The sequence below is a fragment of the Ochotona princeps genome, chromosome 33, assembly GCF_030435755.1.
Source record: "Ochotona princeps isolate mOchPri1 chromosome 33, mOchPri1.hap1, whole genome shotgun sequence".
Classification (NCBI taxonomy): domain Eukaryota; kingdom Metazoa; phylum Chordata; class Mammalia; order Lagomorpha; family Ochotonidae; genus Ochotona; species Ochotona princeps.
In genome coordinates this window covers 1,071,741-1,096,068 of record NC_080864.1, presented here as the reverse complement: position 1 = coordinate 1,096,068, position 24,328 = coordinate 1,071,741, and the positions used below count along the sequence as shown (strand labels likewise).

General features: G+C 65.1%; 2 protein-coding genes across 2 annotated transcripts; one reads left to right on the top strand and one right to left on the bottom strand.

Moving 5' to 3' along the window:
* Nucleotides 1–747: 747 nt before the first annotated feature.
* On the bottom strand, nucleotides 748–15,270 carry SUGP2 (SURP and G-patch domain containing 2). The gene is made up of 11 exons (XM_058658135.1): nucleotides 15,172–15,270; nucleotides 14,028–14,153; nucleotides 10,742–12,217; nucleotides 9,327–9,447; nucleotides 8,210–8,646; nucleotides 7,390–7,501; nucleotides 5,800–6,263; nucleotides 3,569–3,630; nucleotides 2,235–2,371; nucleotides 1,769–1,889; nucleotides 748–824 (listed from the first exon to the last, which is right to left on the bottom strand). The coding sequence occupies exons 2-10, from the start codon at nucleotides 14,146–14,148 to the stop codon at nucleotides 1,769–1,771; spliced, it is 3,051 nt and encodes a 1,016-aa protein (XP_058514118.1). The 5' UTR covers nucleotides 14,149–14,153; nucleotides 15,172–15,270; the 3' UTR covers nucleotides 748–824.
* Nucleotides 15,271–16,202: 932 nt separating this feature from the next.
* On the top strand, nucleotides 16,203–22,360 carry ARMC6 (armadillo repeat containing 6). Its single transcript, XM_004595770.2, has 7 exons — nucleotides 16,203–16,388; nucleotides 16,908–16,990; nucleotides 18,406–18,976; nucleotides 20,808–20,953; nucleotides 21,267–21,398; nucleotides 21,560–21,697; nucleotides 22,082–22,360. Exons 1-7 carry the CDS (start codon nucleotides 16,268–16,270, stop codon nucleotides 22,292–22,294), a joined length of 1,404 nt encoding a protein of 467 aa, XP_004595827.2. The 5' UTR covers nucleotides 16,203–16,267; the 3' UTR covers nucleotides 22,295–22,360.
* The last annotated feature ends 1,968 nt before the right edge of the window (nucleotides 22,361–24,328 follow it).

Sequence of the window (24,328 nt, the reverse complement as noted above, 5' to 3'; positions counted from 1 at the left end):
CCAGCAGCTTAACCTGCCAGGCCGCAGGCCCGCCCCCCAGCCGGGGGACACTGAGGCTGGGAGTTGCCTCGCCCTGTGCCTAGGCACGCAGGGAAACCCGGCAGCGAGGCATTTGCAGTGGGGGTCAGGGCTAGGATCAGGGTCAGACTTGGGGCAGTCATGTGACTTGTCACTCCGAGAGCCCTGCAGGATGTGGCAGGGACCGGGGGCCTTGCTTGGGCAGCGGGCACCGCTGTCCTGGTGCAGCTCCCAGCTGCCCCCCGTACTCATACCGAGGTCACCACAGGTTCCCCCAGCACACAAGGACTGCCCTCCCTGCTGAAGCTGCTGACTCCCACCACTCTAACGGACTAAACACACTGCTTCCGGGCCTGCTGTGGTGGCCTAGTGGCTAGATCCTCGCCTTGCACGCACCAGGACACTCCTGCCTGCTCCACTTCCCGTCCAGCTCCCTGCTCACGCGCCTGAGAAAACAGTGGAGGACCCGGCCGGAGCCCCTGGCCACGCGGCACTCTGCGGACGGGACAGTGCATACGCCTCTCACGCCGCCTTCCAAATAAAATCAATGAGACCCACGGATAAAGCCCGATGAGGACAGAGACCACGGGGGAACTCGGGTTCCTGGACATTTATTGCAACAAGTAACAAGTCACAACTTAAACACAACAGAGCCTTCTTTTAGCAACATCACACGCGAATGTCTTTTAGGTTCCACGGAGCACCGAACACCCGAGCGGGCCACCTGGAGCGCTGGGGACGGTGCGCATGCGCAGTGGCCGGCGGCCGAGCGCTGTCCACCACTGCCGTCCTCGCGGGGAGAGGCCCTGCAGATGCAATGACAGGAGACACAGTGACCGCCCTGAGGCCCTGCACCTGCCACGCCACCGCATAGGGCGCCCCGTGGCCCGAGGAGAGGGGTGTGGAGGGCCACACCGCGCGCTGCCCTGCCTCACCCCGGGTCCTCCGTGGGAGGCTGTGGGGTCTCAGGTCCCTGCCCCAGCCATGCTGCTGGAAAGGAAGTTTGCCAGAGGCACCCTCCCCTGTGCCCCCGTCTCCACAGTCACCACCATCTGCTGGATGAGCAAGCAGGGCGGCCTAGGCTGGCACCTGCCTCACGGGTCTGTGGCCGGCCCCCTCAGGCGCCCACGTCCCTGGCTCCAGGTGCCAGCGCCGTGTGCAGTCCTGGGCAGAGTGGTGGGTCGCATGTCTGTGGAGTGTTGCCCGGCGTCTGCAGTGTGACCAAGTCCTCCCGGGAGCCCTCCCAGGCCCGGGCAGGTGGCAGTGGCCCAGCGGGCGCTCTCCACGGTGGCTCAGGGACCCTGAAGCCCCTCCCTCACAGAAAGTTCTAGAGCTTGGCGTGGAGCACACTTGTGGCACGACCACCTTGGGTCCCGTGTTGACTCAGGAGGACTCAGTCTGGAGGGCAACACGGCAGGGTGAGGTGGCCCTGAGGCCGGGCAGCACAGTTGGGGTCCTGCGCGGCACTCGATGCTGACACAGGCAGGTGCCCAGGAGCCCGGGGCAGTGCAGCCATCTCTTTAAGAGCAAGGACAGCCCAGGCTCCTGTCCCGGGGAGCAGCACACGCCATAGCAGCATCTTGGGAGCACCTGATTTCCTCGGCCAAGCCTGGCATGGGGGCCCTGCCTGGGGGGCAGGTGGTCAGCCAGGCAGGGTGCGCCCGGAGCTGGGCCTGGCCAGGTCGGGCCGAGGCCCCCTTCTGCCGATCCCGGGGCAGGCAGCGGGACCCGGCTCCCTGCGTCCACGCACCTACTTGCCGGCCCGCTTGTGGCGATATATTTGCATCATGCGCTGGCGGAACACGTCGAACGTGTCCTCCTGCTGCTCCTGCCCGTCGGCCCCCAGGCCCTCCCCTTCGGAGGCCGGGCCCCTGGAGGGAAAGCAGCAGTGAGCTGTGCCCGAGCCCAGAGGCGGGGCTCCCGCATGGGCAGGGGCAATCAGGCCTGGAGGTGGGAGGACACCACCCTCAGCGGCTGGCTCCCGGGGCAGGAGGCAAGCAGGGGATGGAATGCCCGTTGTGAGGCTGAGGGAGCGGTGGGGGCAGGAACGCTGGGCCCTATCTCTCAGCCCCTCTCCTGTCTGCTGTGGGCTTCCAGAAACGGGCCAGGCTCCTATGGCCTCTACAAGGGTGACCCATGCGGCTGAAACAGCCGGGCAACGGAAGACGCGCGTGTGTGCGTGGACTGTGTGCAGTGAGGGGCCAGCCCCCGCGTACATGCTCACGGGCTCCTGGATGCCCTTCCCGCAGGAGCCCAGCCCCCGGCCCTCCTTCCAGCCCATCTTCTGTAACATCTGGAAGCCGAGGTTCCTGTCGGTCAGCTTCTGCTGGACAAACTCAAGGTCCTTGGGTTTCTGCGGAGACAGGAGAGCCGCGCGTGCGGCCCTCGGGAAGGGCCGGCCATCAGGTCTCCTCCGGGCCTGGGGCCTCGAGATGCTCTGATCCCTACCCCCCTGCAGCCAGTTTGCTGCAGCACCCCTGAGTGGGGCGGCATGCTCGCTTGCTAGCAGAGCTCACAGGCTGAGGCCCGGGCAGCCCAGCAGACCCTGGGAGGAGCACCACAAAAGGAGGCAGCCCCCACCACAGGGTCAGCGGGGGCAGTGCAGAGCGGGCACCTGTGGGTGACCCGGTGGGCACAGCCCGAGGCGGGCGGCAGGTGAGGGAGAAGCCAGCATGTGCAGGCCACGGCCGCGAGGCCTGCGTCTAGTCCCTGCCTTTGGCCCCCAGCACCTGCAGAGCAGCCCACTCCACAGACACGAGGCGTGGCCATGGCCTAAGGCCCAGGGCCTGGCCCTCACCCCGGGCACCCCGGCTCAGCAGGAAGACGGTAGGGGACGCAGGGCACAGGGAGCCTGGACTAGAAGCTGTGACCAGGTGGGATGTCCGCACACCGGCTTGACGCCGGCACAGCCACCTGCAACGCCCTGGCCCTCACACCGCCCCCCTTCCTGACACTCCAGCCTCTCGCCGGGCACCCCTCAGCTCATTCACATTCCGCCCACCTTCTCCAGCTGCTGCTGTCCCACTGCGGTCTAAACTGGCCTCAGGGGCTGGCGCAGTGGCCTAGCAAGTTAAGCCACAGTTCGAGTCCCGGCTGCTCCACTTCCCATCCGGCTCCCTGCCTGTGGCCTGGGAAAGCAGTGGAGGACGGCCCCAAGCCTTGGGACCCTGCACCCGTGTGGGAGACCCGGGAGAGGCTCCTGGCTCCTGGTCAGCTCAGCTCTGGCTGCTGCGGCCATCTGGGGAGTGACCAGCAGTGGAAGACTCTCTCCTCTCTGTAAAGTGATGTGAGCTGCCTTCTGCTGACTGGGGCTGCCCTGGCCTCTGCCCACGCTCTCCCCACCCGGCCTTGGTCCCCCAACTTGGCTGCGCCCTCCCCAGTGCCACTGCTGTGGGCTCTGCTCACCACTGTCTCGGGGTGGCCAGCTGGGGCCAGGCACACAGCAGGTGCCGAGAGGATAGTGGGCAGGCCCCCAAGCCACTGGCCCTTCCCGTAACCCCATCACGGCGCCCAGGGGATGGCTGCCCACCCTGGTGGGGCCTCGACTCACCTTCTTCCTGGCGGCGGGCCGTCCCCGGGGCCTGTCGTAGGCGATACGCACGGGCTCGTGGACTGGAAGACAAAGGACAGGCGTGTGCACCCAGAGGTGCACTTCCTCCTGCTGGGGGCCGGGCGGGGATTTACAAGGTCACGCACAGGTCATGACCCACCGGGAAGTGAGCCTGCTACAAGGTCAGGGATGCTGTGGCCGCAGGCGTGACTGGAGGGGTGCCCCCAGTTCCCCACCGCCTCACAGAAGACACCCTCTGTGCCCATGTCCTGCACCCGCGCAGGGCCAGCAGCCAGGCCCCAGAGCCGGGCTCCCTGCGGGCTGCCTCGCTCTGGGAGAGTACACTGCAACACGGGACTTGGTTCCGCGGGGCGCGGTGAACGTGTGAGGCACGATGTGTCCCCAGCTCTGGCTCCTGGGAAGGCACTGGGAGATGGCCCAGGGACTCGGGACACCCGGGGAGCTCCCGGCCTGGCGCCGGCTGGTTGTTCAGGCACTCGGGGGGCGCAGCAGTGAGCAGGTGGCTCTGTGGCTCTGACACAAAGCCTCGGGTCGCTCTACGCAGCAACAAGGAGGGAGTTTGATTCCGTGTGAACCGGCAGCTGTGCTGTGCCCACCTGTTGACCTGCGCCTGCGCTGAGGGCTCGAGACTCAAGTCCAGCCTGGAATTTCTACCTCAAACCACCAAGCCACGTCCAGGCACAGGGCTGTTAGACGCTGGTGCGCTCGGCCAGCCTGGCTCTGCCTCACTGCCCGCAGAGCCAACCAACTCCAGGCTTCCAAAGCCACAGCCACTCCACCGCGAGACATGGGGATTGAAAACCTTCATGTGAACACAGACCCTGACAAACTCGGCCTGGACCTCAACATGCTGAAATACACTGTTTTCAAGTTTTCTTTCTGAGGGAGAATGCTACATGGGTGGGGAGGGAGGTGAGGATGGCGGGGCGGAAGAGAGATTGGCAAACAGGGATCCCCCATCCATTCAAACACTTGGAATGGTCGGGCCAGGGCCAGAGCCAGGGTCAGGGCCAGGGCCAGGGTCAGGGTGAGGGCCAGAGCCAGGGTCAGGGTCAGGGCCAGAGCCAGGGTCAGGGTCAGGGCCAGGTCCAGGGTCAGGTCCAGGGCCAGGGCCAGGGTCAGGTCCAGGGCCAGGGTCAGGGTCAGGTCCAGAGCCAGGGCCAGGGTCAGGTCCAGAGCCAGGGCCAGGGCCAGGGCCAGGGTCAGGTTCAGGGCCAGAGCCAGGGTCAGGGTCAGGGCCAGGGTCAGGGCCAGGGCCAGGGTCAGGGTCAGGGCCAGAGCCAGGGCCAGGGTCAGGGTCAGGGCCAGGGTCAGGGTCAGGTCCAGGGCCAGGGTCAGGTCCAGAGCCAGGGCCAGGGTCAGGTCCAGGTCCAGGGCCAGGGTCTGGGTCAGGTCCAGGGCCAGGGTCAGGGCCAGGGCCAGGGCCAGGTCCAGGGTCAGGTCCAGGGTCAGGGCCAGGGTCAGGCCCAGGCCAGCAACCCAGGTCTCCCACACTCGAGCCAGCTGCCTGCACTGTCACAGGGGCCCGGCTGCGCATTAACAGGAAGCTGGAGTTGGGGCGGAGCCCGGAACTGAACACAGGTAGGGCACGGTGCTTTCACTGAACCTGGGGGCGAATTCCCACACACCCTCAGTGGGAGCTGGGACACGCTGCTCCCTGCCTACCAGAAGCCAGCCAGGGGCAGCTCCCACAGCAGGGCAGGAGGCCCTGCCAGGCCCCGTGGGCAGAGCAACACCCCTGGCGGAGAGCTCAGCTATGGCCCAAGGCTTCCCCACCTCACTGCCATGACAGAAAGCTGGAGTTACCATTCAGGGCCTCTCTGGGGGCTCAGCGGCCCCACCCCAGGTCACAGGCTGGCTCAACTGGGTGCAGCTGGAGCGGGCACACCTGTTAGCGTGTGAGGAACCAGAAGCCCCCTCACTGGTGTACTGTGGCTCTCCAGGGCTGGGTCCAAGGCCGGCAGTACCCACGGGCCCATGGAGGCTGGCAGTACCCAAGGCCCCACGGGGGCTCCCCAGGGGTGTACACACCCAGCAGAACTATCTCAGATGGGACAGCCAAGGCCAGCAGCCCTCACGCTGTGCTGGCCACTCTGCAGGCAATGGTGCGTGCCATCCCAGGTCACCAGGGACGCTGGCAGGTTCCTTAGGGGACAGTGAGGATGTCAGAGGGTCTCTGTCCTTCCCCAACCCAGCTGGGGGGCACTCACCCTCTGGCTCCTGCACGAGGCACACCCTCTTGGGGGCCGGGATCAGGCCAACCCGCAGGGACTTGCTGCTCATCCTCTTCCGGGGGAAGCAGCTGCCCGAGGCGGCCTGGGACTGGCCGGACCCCGCGGCCGGCTCACCCTCAGTAGCTGCTCCGGGGAGGCCGTCAGCACAGGGGCTGCCCTCCGAGTGCTCGGACCTGCTGGCCCTCCCCTGGCGACCAGGGGCCTCCTCATCCTCCTCTTCCTCCTCATCCCCCTCTTCCTCCTCCTCCAGCAGCGCCGTGGGGCTCCTGGGTCCAGCCTCCTGCTGGGCGGTCTCGGGGTCCGCCAGAGCCTGCCTGCTTTCGTGGTCAGTGTCGGCTTGGAGGGCGGTGGGAGAGGAGCTGAAGCGAATAGATGGGCACAGTTCAAGCACTTTCTTGCGGTAGAACTTGAAAGCGGAGCTGTCTGGGTCACGGAGGAACCTGGCCGGGAGGGAAGCATCCGGGTTAGCCGGGGCTGGGAGCGGGAGGCAGGACACAGCGTGCAGGACGGCACCCCTCCTGCACAGCTAGGGCAGGCTCGGCGGCTCCTCTGTGAGACAGGCCGAGTGGGGGTCAATTTGGGGGCCGTGGTTCCTGGGGGGGTGGAGGAGCAAGGGTGTGGACAGCCTGGCTTCCAGGTGCACACTGGCTCTCTGGCCCCTCTCATTCCCAGGGTGGACCGCACGGAGGGTGCAGGGAGACTATGTGTCCAGGCCGGTCCTTCCACAGTTGGGCGATGCCCCCTGGAGGCCGGCTGCCCACCTGCAGCCCCTTGTGCCCAGGGCTCCCAAGGCCATTGGGAGGGCTCAGCTTGAAGGAGCAACAGGACCACCGCCCCCCGGGGCAGGACGGAGACCACCCACAGAGAAGAGCTGGTGTGGGGGGACAGAAGACGGGAAACTTCTATATGTGGTGCTCAGAGGGGGCTGCGGCCGGCAGGCCAGGCCATCAGCGGGGCTGCCAGCTCTCCGCTCCCGCCTGGCCATGGCTGCTGCAGGCATTTAAGGAGTCAACTAGCAGAGAGAAGATTCCTGCTCTTTAAATAAAAGGAGTAAAAAGGCACCTCTCAGACACCCACATCCCACACCCGAGACCAGGGTCCTTCCAACACCGTGGCAGGGGCTCTGGTGCCCGTGTCCCCCCGTGGCTCACACGGGAGACCCAGCTGTGAGCTTTTAGCTCTGGCTTGGCTGGCCAGGCCTTGGCAGGTGTGGACACCTGGGGAGCGAGGCTGTAAGCCAATGGATGCTACCTCCGTGCCTTGGGCTGCAGGTCCCAGCAGCCGCCTGCGGGCACCAGGGCCTGGGAGAGGCAGCACTGGCTTGAGCCGTGGCATGGCTGGGTCTCAGGCAATGGACAGCAGCCCCAGTTGGGGGTCCAGGCTGTGGAGTGTGGGGGGCAAAGCTCAGCTCATACATCTGGGTGCCAGACAATGGAGTGGGCTCGATTCCTGCCCAACATAAGAGGTGTAGGACACAGGGACGGGCCCAATGTCTCTCAGGAAAAACCAACAAGCAAACAAATAAACCAAACCAGGAGGGGAGGAGGGCAGGAAGGCACCACGTACCACAGGTCGGGGTTGTCGGCACTGTTTTCTATGCTGAACTGCTCGATTTCTGGTCCCACCTGAGCCACGAACCTGGCCAGTTTCTCGGCAGTCTGCAGCGTCTTGAGGTCCACTGTGAAGCAGAAGGCGCGCGTTACAGGTGCAGGCTCGGAGCCAGGCTGTACGCCCACTGCAGATGGTCCCGTGTGGCCCTGCCTGCACCATGGGGCCTGCAGGGGGCGCTCTGCTGAGCCTGGCTGCGGGAAAGGCTGGCAGCCAGCTGTGGCCCGAGGCCCCTCTGGGAGCCTGGCCTCCTCCTGGGCTCAGCACACAGCCTCGGGGCGACACCAGAGGTGCAGGCAGGTGCTGGGGACATGAGCGGCCCTGAACATGTGCCTGTCTACCCAGGGCCGGGTGGGACACGCTGGTCACAGGGATGGCACCAGGGGACCAGGGCAGACTCGCCAAGTCGCTGAGCCCAGGAGACGCTTTGCGGAGAGCAGAAAACATGAGAGAGACAAGTCTTGGAGGAGACAGGACGCAGCTGGGGAGGCTCCTAAGGGGGTGGGGATGTTAAGAGCCCCTTGCCTGTCATTTCTCCCCGGGCGACTCGGTGTGACACAGACACTGCGAGGTGCTGGCACCGAGTCCTTGCGGGAGGACGCACGCCTGGCCCACAGCTGCCCTGGCCGCCTACCCGGGGAGCACACCTCACGTAGCATGCCAGGGGAGACAGGTGTGCCAGGTCCGGCTGGGCCCTGCCGCCACGCCTGCCACCTCTGCCCTGGTTTTCCGGAGACCCCGGAGACATCAAGATGGGGACCTAGGAGGCAACACCCACCGTCGGCGGAGAGGCAAGGAGAGGAGATGCGGGGGGCTCCAGCCAGCTCGGGGGACGGCCCTGAGGCTGGGTCGGGCGGGCAGCCCTGGGCAGCAGCGTTGGCATCGAGTTTTGCCGGGGAGGTGCCTGGGGCCTGCCGGCTGGGGTGCTTCAGCCTGACGCCAGAGGCCACGGGGGTCTGTGTCCCGGCGGTCACCCGCTCGGCCTTCCGGCCGCGGAGCCCCTGAGGCCGGAGGGGTCCCCGGCGCTGCCAGGGCTGGAGTTTCTTCTTAAGGCTGCGCACGGCCCGCGCGTACAGCATGGCCCGCACCGCACACTCCACCGCCGTGGGCTTCTGCCCGCCGCCCGCTCCTCGCTGGGTCTGGCTCAGGCGCTGTGTTTCTGCCAACTTCAGCTTGTAATACTTGTACTCCAGGCTGTCTTCATCGGAAAGAAACCTAGGGCACAGTGGGGCACAGTGGGGCACGGGTGACGCCACCGAGCAGGGACGGAGGCTGCACACCGAAGCGGTGTCTCCCAGAGCACTTGGGGTCTGCAAGAAATGACGACCCCAGCCGCGGCATGGGGGGCCGGGGCTGTGCACAGTGGGCAAAACCAACACCCGAGGTGCATGCCGGCACCCCACACGAGTGTGGGTTCAAGTCCCGGCTGCTCCACTTCCCACCTAGCGCCCTGCCTGTGGCCTGGGAAAGCAGTGGAGGACGGCCCAAAGCCTGGGACCCTGCACCTGCGTGGGAGACCCGGAAGAGGCTCCTGGCTCCTGGCTTCAGATCAGCTCAGCTCCGGTCATTGCAGTCACTCAGGGAGTGAACCAGCAAATGGAAGATCTCTGTCTCTCCTTCTCTCTGTAAATCTGCCTTTCCAATAAAAATAAGTAAATCTTGGAAAAAAAAAAAAAGGAAAAGAAAAGGTGGAAAGATGTTCGGTTTCTGATTTACAGAGAGAAGGAGAGTCAAAAAGATCTTCCGTGCTCTGGGTCCTGGGGCTCATCTCCCGCAGGAAGGAAGCCCGGCCCGGGCACCCCATGACGCAGGAACAGACGCGGGGCAGCCGTGTCTCTCGGTGCCCCCACGGCATGGCAGCGGCCCCAGGCAGCAGGAGGGAAGCAGGCACCTACCAGTAGGCAGGGTCCTCCTGCAGCGCGGCTCTCTCCTTGGGGGACAGGCTGCCTTCGACGACACGCGCCACGAGCTGCTCGATGGCGGCCACCACCCGGTGGTCTGCCCGCTGGGGGACGGCTGCAACACATACACACGGTGGCTTTGCGGAGCAGCTCGCCGCACACCGTGCCGCTGAGGGGTGGCTGCAGGAGTGAGGGGGCTGCACACTGTCGTTGGCCACCTGACAACTCGTGGGCCAGGATGGCACGTGAGGGTCAAGGCCAACACATCAGAGAGAAACGGTCGCAGGGAGAGACACAGTGGGGGAGCTGAGAAAGTCGGGGCGACCCAGACCTCTCCCTGGGTCCCCGGAGAAGCTGACGGGGGCTGCGGGCAGCGGGTGGGCCTTCCTTCCTGGGCATGGCTCGTGGGAGGTCTGGGTTGGGTACGTCACCGGGGGCTGCAGGGCAGGGAAGCCCCTACCAGCCGGGGCTGACAAAGGGCCCTGCGGGGACAGGGAGGGTACAGAGCCCTCCAGAGTGTGAGGACACCACAGGCAAGGACACGCCCTTCCACCGCATTGCCAGAGGGGCGTCTGAGGGTCTCTGGGGCACAGGGCGGAGTCCTGTCACGCTCCAAGAATACACAGATGGGCACGCTCGGCTCCCAGGGGTGCGGGTGCCACCCTGAGCCCACGGCAGTGAAAGAGCAGTGAGGAAGGTTGCCAGCTGCACTGACCACCGAGACAGTGTGGACGGCTGGTGCCCCACGCCGCCCCCGGCAGACCCACATGGCAGCTCCCAGCAGCACACAGGCGAGGGCTGGCCTGCAGGAGCCCAGCTCTACCTGAGCAGGGGAGTGGATCCGTCCTGGACAAGGTCCCTGGGCATGCGGGGACTTGGTCGTGTCTGAGGAGACTGGACCAGGTCTCGGTTCCAAAACAGAGGGGGGATACTGAGCCCTGCCCCTTCTCTGGTCACCGTGCTTTCTACTCACAGCCAAAGTGCACGTGTGGAAATCTACAAGCAGCCAACACAGTGGCTCAACAGGCTAATCCTCCACCTGTAGCCCTGGCAACCCAGAGGGACGCCAGTTCTGAACCCGGCAGCCCCACTTCCCATCCAGCTCCCTGCCTGTGGCCTGGGAAAGCAGTGGAGGACGGCCCACAGCCTTGGGACCCTGCACCCGCGTGGGAGACCTGGGAGAGGCTTCTGGCTCCTGGCTTTGAACTGGCTCAGCTCTAGCCGCTGAGGCCATTTGGGGAGTCACCCAGCAGGTGGAAGATCTTTCTCTGTCTCTCCTTCTCTCTGTAAATCTGTCTTTCCAATCAAAACGTAAACAAAAGAACAGGAGACATCCCAGAAAGCCTCGACGAGCCAAGCACCCAGCCCGGCAGCCCCAGGCAGCCCTGGCCACGCACAGCGGCCCTTACCGCCGCTCACGCGCTGGGAAGCCGTGACCTGGACTTGGGGCGTGGGGGGAAGAACCATCTCTTGCTCCTGTGGCGTGGACTCGGGCGGGGCCTTCTTGACCCGCAGTGGGCAGCCGCTGGCGAGCAGCCAGGCCTTCAGATGATCGACGTACTCACGCCCAAACAGCATGGAGTCCTCGAAGTTGGGGAATGTGGCCGGGGAGGGGGCAATGTCTTGCAGGCCCACCGCTTCTAGAATTTTCTCCTGGCGGAAAGATGAGGCCAGGGAAAACGTCTGGCCCAGGAGGGCCAGAGACTTGCGGCAGAGGGAGTTGGTGGTCTCCAGGGCCACGGCCAAGTCCAGGGGGCTGGTGAGGGTCTTCATCTTGACGCTCAGCTCGTAGGCGTTGCAGGCCATGAGCAGGGGCGTCACGCTCTTCAGCAGCCGGTCCTGCAGCCGCATCATGTACTTGTCGAAGGGCTTGATGATCTCAAAAAAGCAATTTTTGGTCTTCACGGCACCTCTGTCCAGGAGCAGGTTCAAGAACTCATTGTCCACCCGAGGCGTCTTGAGGGCCGCGTGCTTCAGGAACTTGATGGTGAAAAAGCAGAAGTCGCGGTGCTCCGGCTTCAGGCAGCATTTGAAGGAGGCCAGGGTCTTGGCGCACGTCTCCGTCTCGGGCTCAAACAGGGTCTGGAAGAGCTGTGAGAACTTGACATCGTCCCTGACGGTGTGGAAGCCCGCCCACCTGATGATCTCGAGGCCGAAGCGGGAGAACACGTCGGCCTTGTCCACGGCCTCAAAGTGCATCCTCCGGCGCCGGAAGCGAGCGCTCTTCAGCTCGAGCCCCAGGGGCACCTGCTGCGCGGGGAACTGGATGTCTTCCGGTCCCGGGCCGGCTCCGAGCGTCACATCTGGACTGGGGCTGTTTTTCTGGCTTTGGCTCGTGCCCTGAGTTTTGGAGGGTCCTTTTTCGGAGCTCACATTCCTCAGAGAGCCCAGCTTTCCGGTGCCCGCCTCCGGGGGGAGCAGGCCCTGGGCCTCCAGAGTGCCACCACCAGCGGCCCTGAGCAGCGCCTCGGTCTCCCCTGGGCCGTCCCCGGCATAGCCCCGACTTTCTTTCTCCAGAGCCTCCTTCTCCAGCACCCTGGGGAGGCTGAAGGGCCCCAGGCTGCGGGGCCAGGCCTGCTGAGCCACCGCGTGCTCCCAGGAGCCTTGCAACGCAAACTTCCGGTCCTGGATGCGTAACGTCCCCGCCTTCTGGGGGCCGAATGCCTGCTCCTGGGCGTCAGAGTGCGACAGTTCCAGGGTGCGGGTGCCTTCTTGCTGGAAGCAGCTGTCGTCGCCGCAGGCCGGGTTGCCAGGCCTGAAGGCCGGCCCTGGGAACACGCCTCCGCGCAGGCCTTCGCGGCCCGCCTCGCTGGAGGGGCCCAGAAAGCCGCCGTGGAGGCCCTGGTACATCCCCGCCCTGGGTCTCGGGAGCGTCCGCAAGATATCTGAAAGACACAAAAACATCCCTGTGGACCAGACGCTGCCAACGGCCGGCCTGTGCACAGCCAGCGGGCACCTTCTCCAAGATCCCATGCGTGCTTGGCGCCGACACGACGGGCACCGCGGGTCAAGCCACTGCCTGCCACTCCGCACCCACACGGGCTGCTCCACTTCCCATCAGCCCCTATTACACAGCATTTCCATCGTACTGGGCACAGGTGACCCACCCGGGAGGGGGTGGGGGCCCGCAGCCTAGAGCAGGTGTCAGTTTAAATGCTAGGGTTCCACCCTCAGGGTCCTGGGTTCGACGCCCAGCTGCAGCTTGGGACTCCAGCTACCTGCCACGGTTGAACCCTGCGCGTCAGCCACGATGGCCCAAGCCATGTGGTCCCTGCCAGCCACGTGGAGAGGCTGCAGTGGGTCTGGACTCCTGATTCGGCCTGGCCTAGTTTAAGCTGCTGGAGCCATTGTTGGGGGGTCATAAACCCACAGGTGGGAGCTTTCTCTCTCTGCCTCCCAAACTTATAAGTTTTAAGAAATCAGAGATGCCCCAATTCTCTTGATACTAAGCGCAGCACGTGGAAAGACGTGTACAAGTTGGACACAAACACTGGGCACTTCCTGAGAGGCACCAGAGCTGCCCCGAGCCAACCCCGGTACCGGCCAGCGGACTGTCCCTCCCCACAGGCACACAGCCCTGGTGGCAGCTGGGCCTCTGAGTCCCCTGAAGAGCCAGGGTAAGGTGTCTGGGCCTCGAGTGACCTGGACTTGCTGAAGCGTGTCCAGCACACTCCGTGTTTCTATTCCTGTCTCCTAGCTCACGGGCCGGAGGCGCAGTCCCTGTGCGGGGGCACCCGGGAGGCCACGGCCGTGCGCGACGCCACGCTCACCTCGGCTGACCCGCAGCTGCCCAGAAGGGGACCAGCCACCTCCGTCAGGAAAGGACAGACTGAGGCGGGTGGAGGGGCACGCAGCCAGTGCTAGACAGGCAGAGAAGGGCGGGCGAGGCTACACTGCAGGCTGAGCAGTGGTTACTCTCCTCCCTTGATGAAAGGACATGGCGAGGGCCCGGCGCAGCAGCCTAGTGGCAAAAGTCCTCGCATTGCACGCATCGGGATCCCATAGGGGCGTCAGTTCATGTCCCGGCTGCCCCACTTCCCACCCAGCTCCCTGCCTGTGGTCTGGGAAAGCAGTGGAGGACGGCCCAAAGCCTGGGGATCCTGCACCCGCGTGGGAGACCCGGGAGAGGCTCCTGGCTTCTGACCGGCTCAGCTCCGGCCGCTTGGGGAGAGAACCAGCGGATGGAAGATTTCTCCCTTCTGTCACTCTGCCTTTCAAATGATTTTTTTTTTCCCTAAAAAAGGACAGGATTAAACTTTGAGGATGATGGTGGGCGTGGAACAAGGAGATACACTCTAGGAGCTGCCTCGTGGGCGAGGGTACCAGGCAGGAGGGACCCCGAAATCAACAACACAGCCTTTCTCACCATAATCTGACTGGCAGACACACCCAGAAAAAAATAAATCATTTCCTCTTTAGGAATAGGCAAACTAAGGACCGGGGATGCAGCTAAGCAGTCGCGCGGGCCGCCTGCAGCCAGCACCCAAAATTGGAGCCCCCCCCACGGCTCCCTGGGGGGCAGCTCAAGTCCCCAGGAGAGACCTGGATGGAGCTGCGGGGTCCTGCTCTCAATCAGGACCAGCCCCCTCCCCGCTGCTGAGGGTGTTTCAGGGAGGGCCGAGGGCCGATCCTCCCTCCCTCGTCCTGTCTCTGCTGCCCCGCCGGCTCCCCACGCCCCACCCCTTCTCCAGCTACCTTGTGGTTTGAACGGCATCCTCTCGCCGCAAGCCTCCCCGCTGGGGTCCACGAGGTACCCCCGGGCTTTCTCCTGCAGCACCACGTCCAGGCCGCCCAGCGTCATTCGTCTGGCTGTCATGCCTTCTTCGCCCTCTGCTGACAGAGGGGAGAGGAAAAACAAACAGGGACACAGTGAGAACAAGGCTCTGCTCACTCAGTGCACCGTGTGTGGGAGTCCTGGGGTGTGTGAGGGAAAGTGGGGGGCCAGGGAGCCTTCTGGGAGCGCTCAGCCTGAAATCTAACGGGGGGCTCTGGGGAGGTGGGAGCAGAGAGGTTAGACCTCTGCCTGTAACCACCAGCATCCCATATGGGCGCTGGTTCAAGTCCCTGCTGCTCCACTTCCCATCCAGCTCCCTGCCTGTGGCCTGGGAAAGCAGTGGAGGACGGCCCAGAGCCTTGGGACCCTGCACCCGCGAGGGAGACCCAGAAGAGACTCCTGGCTCCTGGCTTTGGATCAACTCAGCTCTGGCTGTTGCAGCCACTTGGGGAAACTTGGACAGAAGATCTTTCTCAATCTTCCTCTCTCTATAAGTCTGCCTTTCCAATTCAAGTAATCTTTTTAATTGGTCTTTTTTTTTTTTAATGGGAAGTCAGACATGAAGGCACAGGGTCCCCAGGCTTTGGGCCGTCCTCCACTGCTTTCCCAGGCCACAGGCAGGGAGGTGACGGGAAATGGGGCAGCTGGGATTAGAACCTGCGCCCCTGTCAGATCCCAGTGCATGCAAGGCGAGGACTACTGCGCCGGGGGTCCCTAAAATAATTTTTTTTTAAAAGAAAAGGGTGGTCCCGAGTCCCCGGGGGTCACTCCACCCACAATGGGGTTGGGGAATGCAGAGGGCAGACGGACTCCCGGGCTGGGTCCTCGCTCTGCATCCAGGGGGGAGGCGACATGACAGGAGGGGGTCCGAGCAGGGTGCTGGGCTGGGGTCCCTGGGGGGAGGTCACCCCGAAGGGGACGACCCTCACACCCCGGCCTTCGAGAAGGAAAAGCTCCCCGGCCCGCAAGCCCCCCGTGCCGCCATCCCAGGCCCCTCGCCCTGCCTGCCTGCCTGCCAGGGGGACGGGGGACGGGGGACACCCACCCTGGACACCCACCCTGGACACCCACCCCGGCCGCCTCAGGCGCCTCCGCCGCCGCCGCCCCGGGAGGCGGGGCCCGCGCACGGCCGCACGCCAACCGTCCCCGCAGCGCCGCGCGGCGCATGCGCACGCCAATGCCGCTGTCCGCCGCCGCGCAGGCGCACGCCGCTCTGCACTCGGGGCGGCTCCGCTTCCTGCTGGGCTCTGGGCGTGTCTTGTTCCTGCTGGGCTCGGGGCGGGTCCTTTTCCTCTTCAGCGCGGGAAACCGGACACCCCGAGGCGGCTGCCCTGGCTCTTTCCTTGCTCACGTTTTTTAGGGCGCTTGGAGTGACCTCAGCCTTGGGGGGGGTCGAGGCTGGGAGAAGGGGCGCCCCGAGTGCGGGCGGCGCCACTGCGCCTGCGCGCCGACGGCGGCCGGGAAGGGCCCGGCGGCGGCCGTGACAGCTTCTCCCACCGCCCCACGTGGCGGCCAGGTGAGGTGGACGACCCTCACCCAAGTGTCCATGGGGAGAAGGTGGACGCGTGCCCGGCGGCCCCCCTTGCGGGACTTGGTTTGGGGAAGGGAAGAACATCTTTTCCAACGGGTTGGGAATACAAAGTATCCTCCCTGTTTGCCTGGCGTCCGCTTTGTGGTGGCTTTATTTGTTTATTTATCATGCATCCCATCGCTTGGGTGTCCTGCCTGCCCGTTGGGGAGCTGGGGCTCGGAAGGCGAGGGTGTGTGTGCGTTGCGAATGAATCAATGGACGCGGAGGCCTCCGCCCTGCGAACAAGCCGGTGGGCTCTGAGTGGATTTATGATTTGAAAGGAGAGAGAGGGAGAAAGAGCTGTTTCTCTGGCTGGCTCTGCCCACAGCCTCTGCAAGTTCACCGGGCTCTCCTGTGTGGGGGTACAGGGGGACCCCCCACGTGCCTGAGCCCCGGGGTTCCACCTCCTGACTGCTCTGGGGGACCCCTGCCCACCCCGAGGGAGGGAGGGAATGGGAGAACCAAAGTGGGTGTGGCTGGTAGGTAGCTGGCATTTCTTTTTAATTTTTGTTGGAAAGGCAGATTTCCGGAGGAAGTTCTCTGTAGAGGGGCGGCCGGCCCGACCGACGCCCGCGCGTGGTGCCGGCCGCCATGGCCTCCAAGCGGATCGCCCAGGAGACGTTTGATGCCGCCGTGCGTGAAAACATCCAGGAATTTGAGATGGAGCCGGAGGAGGCTGTGAGGGAGGCGGTGGAGCAGTTCGAATCCCAAGGTAGGGCGGTGTGGGTGGGTCCTGCCTGCCACGCACGGGCCCTTGTGTGGGCGCCACAAAAGCTGGGTGCCCAGGAGGGGTCCTTGTCCGCTCCCTGCTCAGCCCTGGACAGCCTGGCCACCCCGGCCTGTCTGGGCCGCCTCCTTTTTCAGATGGAGTACCGCAGCTACGAGGGGGGCTGCCTGCAGGGTGCGGGCACAGTGTTGGGAAAGCCGAGGGGCTCCCCAGCAGGCAGGGAGGTGGGAGTGCACCCCCTAACCACACCCTCCCCTGTACCCCCAGTCTGCAGCTGGGCTGGTGGGCAATGGGAGGTACCTGATGGGCTAGGGGGTGTCCCCCCTCTCTGCACCCCTAAGGCAGAATGCACCCCCCCCACCAACCCATCCTGGATGGGCTCACCCTGCCACCCTGCATGCAGCTGCCAGCCCTAGCCCCGGTGTGAGGGGTGCTGGTGGGGGCTCCTGCAGTGGAGTAGAAGACACAAGCCCAGCAGGTGTGTGTCCACCCTGTCTCCTTCAGGGGTGGACCTGAGCAACATTGTGAAGCTGGCGCCCAAGGTGTCAGCGGACGGTCTCCAGGAGCCCACCCATGACGTGCTGAAGGTAGGCGCTTTGGGGCCAGAGGGGGTTTCTCAGATCCCAGAGGGGCAGGGCAGGGGCGGGGTGTTACATGGGGGTGGGCAGAGCATGGGCATGACAGGAGGTGGGCCATGGCTGGGCCTTGCAGGGGGTGGGGCAGTGGGTGGGGCTTGGCAGGGCGTGGTAAGGGGCAGGGCAGGGCCTGGCAGGGGCAGGGAGTGTGGCAGTAGAGCAGGACCTGGCAGGGGAAGGGCATGGCAGGGGAAAGGGGTGGCGCAGTGGGCATGACAAGGAGCGGGTCTGGGTCAGGCAAGGGCAGAGCAGGGCGACGGGGGCAGAGCCTGGCAGGGGCAGGTGCCAGCCCCGCTGCTTGGGATTGCCGCATGTCCCCACCGCTGAGCCCACATCCGAGGATCTCACAGCTCTTTGGGGGACATGGGTCAGAGGGCCCTGACCGCCACATCCGTTCGCCCTGTGACCGGAGCAGGCTGTGCCCTCTGGGTTCGCTTGTGCTGGGGGGCAGGGCCTGAGGACTCCAGCTGGAGAGGGGCGGGGGACAGTCAGGAGGCGGGGGGCTGGTGCTAGACGAAAGTGAAACTTAAACATCATTTTCTGTTAGCGTGAAAGGCAGATGCAGAAACCGGGAGCTTCAAACGGGGGTCCCACCCGGGTCACAGAGCCCCAAGCGCTGAGCAGCCACGGCTTGCCACCTCCCAGGGTTGAGGACGGGGATTAGAAAAAGAAAAGAAAGAAAGAAAAAAATGAAGAAGATTTATTTAATTGGAAGAGTTAGTGAGAAGGGGAGAGACAGAGATCTTCCACCTGCTGTTCACTCTCCGCATAGCCACGGCAGCCAGGAGCCAGGAGCCTCTCCCGGTCTCCCATGCGGGTGCAGGGTCCCAAGGCTGTGGGCCGTCCTCCACTGCTTTCCCAGGCCACAAGCAGGGAGCTGGATGGGAAGTGGGGCAGCGGGGACTTGAACTGGCGCCCACAATGGCTTAGAGCTGGGACTGGGGCTCCATCAGCTGCATCCAGGGTGTCTTGCTTGACGGTTGCTGCGTACATATTTGTGAACAGCAGACTTGTGGAGGGTGAGGTGTGAGGGAGGTGGCCTCGTGACACCCACGTGCTGGACAGCCAGAGGTGCGCCCAGCTCGAGGCGGCCTGGTTGGCCGGGCTCCGCAGGGACGCTCTTCTGCCCCTGGTGCTCGTAGACCCTGAAATTGGTGGTCCCTTCTTTCCGCACCGCCTGTGGCCCCTGACGCCCGAGGCTCCTAAAGGCACAGGGGACCCGGCCGGAGCTGGTCACCAGCATTCCCTGCACAGGTCCGCGTTTCTCTGGGCAGGCCCCCGTGGTGCACACACACCGTCCCCGTGCCCTCCCTCGGCCCCGGCCCCCCGAGCCGAGCTGATGCCGAGGTCTCTCCCGTGTTTCGCAGGCCCTGGACGACCTGCAGGAGTCGGTGACCCTCTCGCGGCCGCAGGAGGCGGCAGCCCACCTCGCCCGGTTCTGTGAGCACTGCAGGGTGCACAAGGGTAGCCGCTTCTTGGCAGCCCAGCACGGGGCGTACCCCGTCATCCTGGCCGCCTGGAAGCTGGCTGCTGGCGACCCCGGCCTCACGCTTGCGGCCCTCAACGCCCTCTCGGCCCTGACCGACGGCCAGCCCGACCTGCTGGACCCCCAGGGCCTGCAGCTGCTGGTGGCCACGCTGGCCCGGCACGCTGACGCCGCCGACCTGACCTGCTCCGGGCTCCGCTGCGTGCGCCACGCCTGCCTGAAACACGAGCACAACCGGCAGGGCCTGGTGAAGGCCGGCGTGCTGCCCCTGCTCACCGGGGCCGTCGCCCGGCACGGCCGCCACGCCGACGTGGTCAGGGAGGCCTGCTGCGCCCTGCGCGTCATGACCTTCGACGACGACATCCGTGTGCCCTTCGGCCACGCCCATGACCACGCCAAGATGATCGTGCGGGAGAACCGGGGCTTGAAGGTTCTCATTGAGGCCGCGAAAGGTAGGAGCGGGGCAGCCGGGCAGGTGGCCTGGGAAACGGGGGTGTCGGTGGCTGAGCCCCGGCACACACGAGTCAGGGTGTGAGACAGCCTCAGGCACAGCTGGCTCCAGCCCCCACTCCCTTCCTACCTAGTCTAGCCTGCATGGCCTCCCTGCTGGCGGAAGGCTCTGGAACTGCCTGCCTTGTCCAGTGCAGCCAACTGAGAAGGCCTGGCCAAGGTTCAGCTCACAGAACGTGCTAGAACAGGTCGCCTTTGTGTGATTCTGGCTCTGTCTGCCAGGGACGCTGGGCCCCCATCCCCGTGTCCCCTCTGTGCCCCCCAGAGTGGCTGGAAAAAGGGGGCTGACCTTCACGGGGCTGGGCTGTGCGTCTAAGAGGTCATCCTTGTCTCTTGTCCATAGCAGCTGCAGGCGGTCAGTCAGGCCCCAGGGGTGGCACGGAGCACGCGTGCGCACGTGGATGGAGGCTTTAAAAATCAAAAATATTGCATAGTGGATTTTCTTGCCTTGAAAGTCAAAGTTACACAGAGAGCCATCTTCCATCCGCTGGTTCAGGCCCGAGTTGGAGCTTCATCCGGGTCTCCCACGGGGGTTCAGGGTTCTGAACACTCGGGGCATCTTGTTTTGGCTTTCCCAGTGCCTTAGCAGGGAGCTGGTTAGGAAGTGGAGCCGCCGGGCCTTGAACCAGCAGCCATATGAGATGCCAGGGTCACGGGCAGCAGCTTTACGTGGTGTGCCACAGCACCATCCCCGGACTGGGGACGTGGCTCTTAAGATTCAGTGGGTACCTGGCACAGTAGCCTAATGGCTAAAGTCCTCGCCTTGCAAGTGCTGGGATCCCATATGGGCCGCAGTTTGTATCCCGGTAGCCCCACTTCCCATCCAGCTCCCTGCCTGTGGCCTGGGAAAGCAGTGGAGGACGGCCCAAAGCCTTGGGACCCTGCACCTGCGTGGGAGATCCGGGAGAGGCTCCTGGCTTTGAATAGGCTCAGCTCCGGCCGTGTGCTCACTTGGGGAGTGAACCAGTGGACAGAAGATCTTCCTCTCCGTCCTCCTCCCTCGCCTCTCCCACCCGCCAGACGCCATGGACTTTCTGTCCGGCTCTGCCCTGCAGGCCGTCAGCTCAGCAGAGACCCTACCCACCTGTCCTCAGCCGTGTTGACGTGAAGGCCGTAGTGGACAGTGACCCCCGAATGACCCATGATCCCACAGCACGTCGCCCCCAGATTCGCGATGGACTCCCCGGTATCCCAGCCCAACCCTGCCCCCCCACCTGCCCCATGTCCACCAGCAGCTGAGCGCTGCCGGAGGCACGGGCCTTTGTCCCGCCGGCTTCCATCTGCCGATTGATTGATTGGAAAAGCAGGGTTGCTGTGGAAGAAGCAAAGCTAGAGCTCTTCCATGCACTGGCTCGCGTTCCAAGTGGCCGCCATGCCGCCACAGCCCTGGTCAGGGGCCGGAAGCTGGACCTGAGACAGCAGGGGCTGGATGCTGTGGCGTTGCATGTAAAGCTGCCGCTTGTCACCCGGCGTCCCATAAGTGTGCCGCTTGGTGTCCTGGCTATGCCGCTTCCAATCCAGCACCGTGCTAACACCCTGGGGACAAGCGGGGTAGGCTGGCCCTAGTGCTCGGGTGGGGGTCCTCGCCGCCCCTGTGGGAGGCCTGGGTGAAGCTGTTGTCGGTGGGCCCAGAATGTATCTAAGGTGGTGGGGGCGGTTCCTGGCAGCCCCCAGTGGTCCCTGACGTCTTTCCCTGTGCCAGAGTAGATGACCCCTCCAGCTCCCCCGCCAGGGTCGCCTCAGTGAGTGACCCTGTCCCACTGTGCCCCACAGCGTTCCCTGACAACCCTGGCGTCCTGGGCGAGCTGTGCAGCACCCTGGCCCGCCTGGCCGTCCGGAACGAGTTCTGCCAGGAGATTGTGGACCTCGGGGGCCTGGCCGTGCTGGTCACCCTGTTGGCCAACTGCAGCGAGCACCAGGTGGGGCCTCCCTGTTCAGACCCCACTCCCTGCCCAGCTCCACCTGTCCTTTCTCTGCCCCAGACCTGTCCAGCAACCCGACAGGCCCACCCTGCGTGCCCCCACCAAGCACGGCGGGGGGCAGTCAGATGGTCCACACGGCCCTGGGTCCCCCTCCACGCCACGCCCGCCTCTCTGCACAGCGAGTCGTCACCCCACGGTCATGACTTGCGACCCCTGCCCTTCGAGCTCCCCTCCCAACCAAGCACCCAGCGAGCCAAGGGGAAGGGTGCCCCCTCCACCCGCGGCTGACCACACCCCGGCCTGTGCACAGGACCTGGTCAAGCAGGTGCTGAGCGCCCTGCGAGCCATTGCGGGCAATGATGACGTGAAGGACGCCATTGTCCGTGCGGGCGGCACCGACTCCATTGTGGCTGCCATGAGCCGGCACCTGGCCAGCCCCCAGGTACCAGCTTTGGGGGGGGTGGGGGTGGACGGCCCACTTGCCCTCCCTCCGTCAGGCCGGCTTTGGCCTTGCGTGTCCCCGGAATGGTGCCGTCAGGGCCGTTCTGGGGTCTGACACTCCGAGGTGGCCTCAGCCGTGCCCCGTGCCCGGTCCCGCCCCAGGTGTGTGAGCAGAGCTGCGCGGCCCTGTGCGTCCTGGCCCTGCGCAAGCCGGAGAACAGCCGGGTCATTGTGGAGGGCGGCGGGGCCCTGGCGGCCCTGCAGGCCATGAAGACGCACCCACAGGAGGTCGGTGTGCAGGTGTGTTTTGGCCTCGGTTCGAGGGGGGGCATTGGCACCTCAGGTGGTCACCTGGGCCTCTTCCCTGTCCCGGGTGAATGCTGGGTCCGTTCCAGAAGACAGTGGCCCTGGACCATGGACACCTCCTCCCCAAGGCCCCGCGGCAGCTCAGCCATGGCCTGCAGGGACCCCCGGGCTGCTGCGCAGCCCCTCAGGCCGGATGGGGCAGCCCTGGGTGCTGTCTGAGCTCGTCTCCCTCCAGGGCTGCTGAGAGCTTAGTGTGGGAGCAAGGGGCCTCCCCTGGGCACCCTGGTCCCTGCTCTCCCCGCCACTGCCCCCATGGTGTTAGACTGTCAGGGTGGGGGTTCCCAACATCTGACCCCCCACTTCCACACACTGCTGCAGAAACAGGCCTGTATGCTGATCCGCAACCTGGTGGCCCGCAGCCAGGCCTTCTCCAAGCCCCTCCTGGAGCTGGGCGCCGAGGCCCTCATCACGCAGGCCCGGGCGGCCCACCGCGACTGTGAAGACGTGGCCAAGGCCGCCCTGCGGGACCTGGGCTGCCGCGTGGAGCTGCGTGAGCTGTGGACCGGCCAGAAGGGGAACCTGGCGCAGTGACCGGCTGCACCCGCAGCCCCAGCCCCGACCCTGGCTCAGGGTGGGACCACAAGGGATCCACTAACTCCGCCCGCTCCACCCCTTGCGCGGCGCCAGGTGCCCCTGGCAGGAAGCAGGTAACAGCATTTTGGGGGGCATCTCGGGCAGAAGCAGCCACCCACCGCCTACCCGGGGCCCTGCTCCTCCCCTGCAGGCAGCGGGCACCCCCGCCACTGCCCTGCCATTCTATCCGAGTTCAGCCTGTTGTGGGCCAGTCTTGGAGCAGGGCCGGCTGGCTGGCTGGCTGGCTTGGGGTCCTGGCACCTGCTCCTCGCACAGCCATTCAGAGCTCCATGCCTCACTTTGCTCCCCCGTGAAATGGGTTGTTGTGCCGGCCAGGAAGCCAGGAGCATGGGCTGTCTGTTTCTGGGGACCAGGCGGGTCGCAGGGCTGACAATAAAAGACCATAGGACGAACAGTGGAGGTGTGCTTGGCTGTGGACCCAAGGCGGACACTGGGGGAGGTCGCAGGGTCACCAGGGGAGGTCAGGCGGCTTTGGACATGTCTGGGATGGACGTTGGGACTGCGGAAGGTTTATGCAAAACGCAGTGACAAGATTAAGGGTCAGAACTGAGGTCTAGTAGGTTAAACTGCCACTTGCTTTGGCGGCATCTCATGCGAACACTGGTTCGAGTCCCGGCTGCTCCACTTCCCATCCAGCTCCCTGCTCATGTGCACCCATACCTGGAGTCGTCTCCTGTCTCGACTGCCCCTGGCCCTGCAGGGGGCCGAGTGTGCTCTTCTCTGACTGCCCTGGGAGGTGACGCAGGGCAGGGGGCGACTTCAGCAAGCGCCACCCTCGCCTGGAGCGCATGTCCCTGCCAGACCAGACCAGCGTGCAAACCTCTGACCCACTCCCCTGACCTTGCAGGGGGACCGCTGGGGCAGATGTGGGTGAGGGGTCTCCTGCCTGGACGTGGGTCTGTTGTGTGTGTGTGTGTGTGTGTCCTTGGGCACTCCTCCTGGGTTTCTTCAGCCGTCCGCCACCCAAGGATTGGGTACTGCTGGGCTGTTTCCAGGGAAACCGGAAGAGCAGGCCCAGACAGTCCCTGGCCTTGCCTCACCCTGACTCCTTGCCATCCAGACCCGGCCTGCCCTCCCCCCCTCTACCCCACTGCTCCCCACACTGCCTGTTCCAATCACGCTGGCCTCCCCCACCGCACCCTGACCCCCCAGGGCCTTGCTGGGAGCACCTGCTCTTGGCTGACCCCCCCAAGGCATCAGGCCTTAGCTCCTCTCAGGGGGGGTTCCTATGTCTTTGCCATCTAGGACCCCTGACCCCACCCAAAGTGTACACCCCTGCAGGCTGGCTTCTAGCCCCCTGTCAGCATTCCTGCCCAAGCTTAGCGTGGCGACTGTCAGTCCCACAGCTGCTGTGCGCCAGCCCCAGACTCCTGCCAGCAGCCGGCCGCTCAGCAGAGAGTGGCCCTGCCTTATTGCTGCTGCCCACCCCAGTGTATGGGAGCCGTGGGCTGCGTGGGGCCTCACGCTCGGCCCATGTCACTCCCCCGCTCGCACGCCCTCCCCCTGCTGGGAGCTGTGCCATCCGGACGCGGTGGCACCTGCTGCTGTGTGGGATCTGGCTCATGGGACGCTTGCCATCTTGGAAGCTCCCTGTGGATGACGTGGGGGGTTGGGAGCCCACGGGGACGGGGAGTGTGCAGGCCAGGAAGGCCTTGGAAGCTGAGGAAGACCACCCCGACCTGAGGCTTCGCAGGGGGGTCGCCGCTGCCCTTCTCTTGAGACCCCAGCTTCCCTTTGCTCTTGCCAGCCTTGTCGACCTTGACTCCCCCAGGCCCAACAGCGTGCTGGCCTCTCTGCCTGTCCCCCCTGCCCCTGGCACCACCTCAGTCAGGGTCACATGCTTCGTGCTGCAGGGAGGAAGGCCCGAATCCCAGGCCCACACACCCGCAGTTTCGCCCCTGGCATTGTTGGAACGCAACTGGCTGGTGCCAGCCTGGTTGACGGGCCAACAGGAGCCAGAGCCTGGCCTGC

Coding starts and splice junctions, on each gene's coding strand:
- SUGP2 (XM_058658135.1), bottom strand. CDS start 14,148: ATGACAGCCAGACGAATGACGCTGGGCGGCCTGGACGTGGTGCTGCAG. Junction 12,218..14,027: donor GATGCCGTTCAAACCACAAG/GTAGCTGGAGAA, acceptor TGTGTCTTTCAG/ATATCTTGCGGACGCTCCCG. Junction 1,890..2,234: donor ATCCAGGAGCCCGTGAGCAT/GTACGCGGGGGC, acceptor CTTTCCCTCCAG/GGGCCCGGCCTCCGAAGGGG.
- ARMC6 (XM_004595770.2), top strand. CDS start 16,268: ATGGCCTCCAAGCGGATCGCCCAGGAGACGTTTGATGCCGCCGTGCGT. Junction 21,399..21,559: donor GGCACCTGGCCAGCCCCCAG/GTACCAGCTTTG, acceptor GTCCCGCCCCAG/GTGTGTGAGCAGAGCTGCGC. Junction 21,698..22,081: donor CACAGGAGGTCGGTGTGCAG/GTGTGTTTTGGC, acceptor ACACTGCTGCAG/AAACAGGCCTGTATGCTGAT.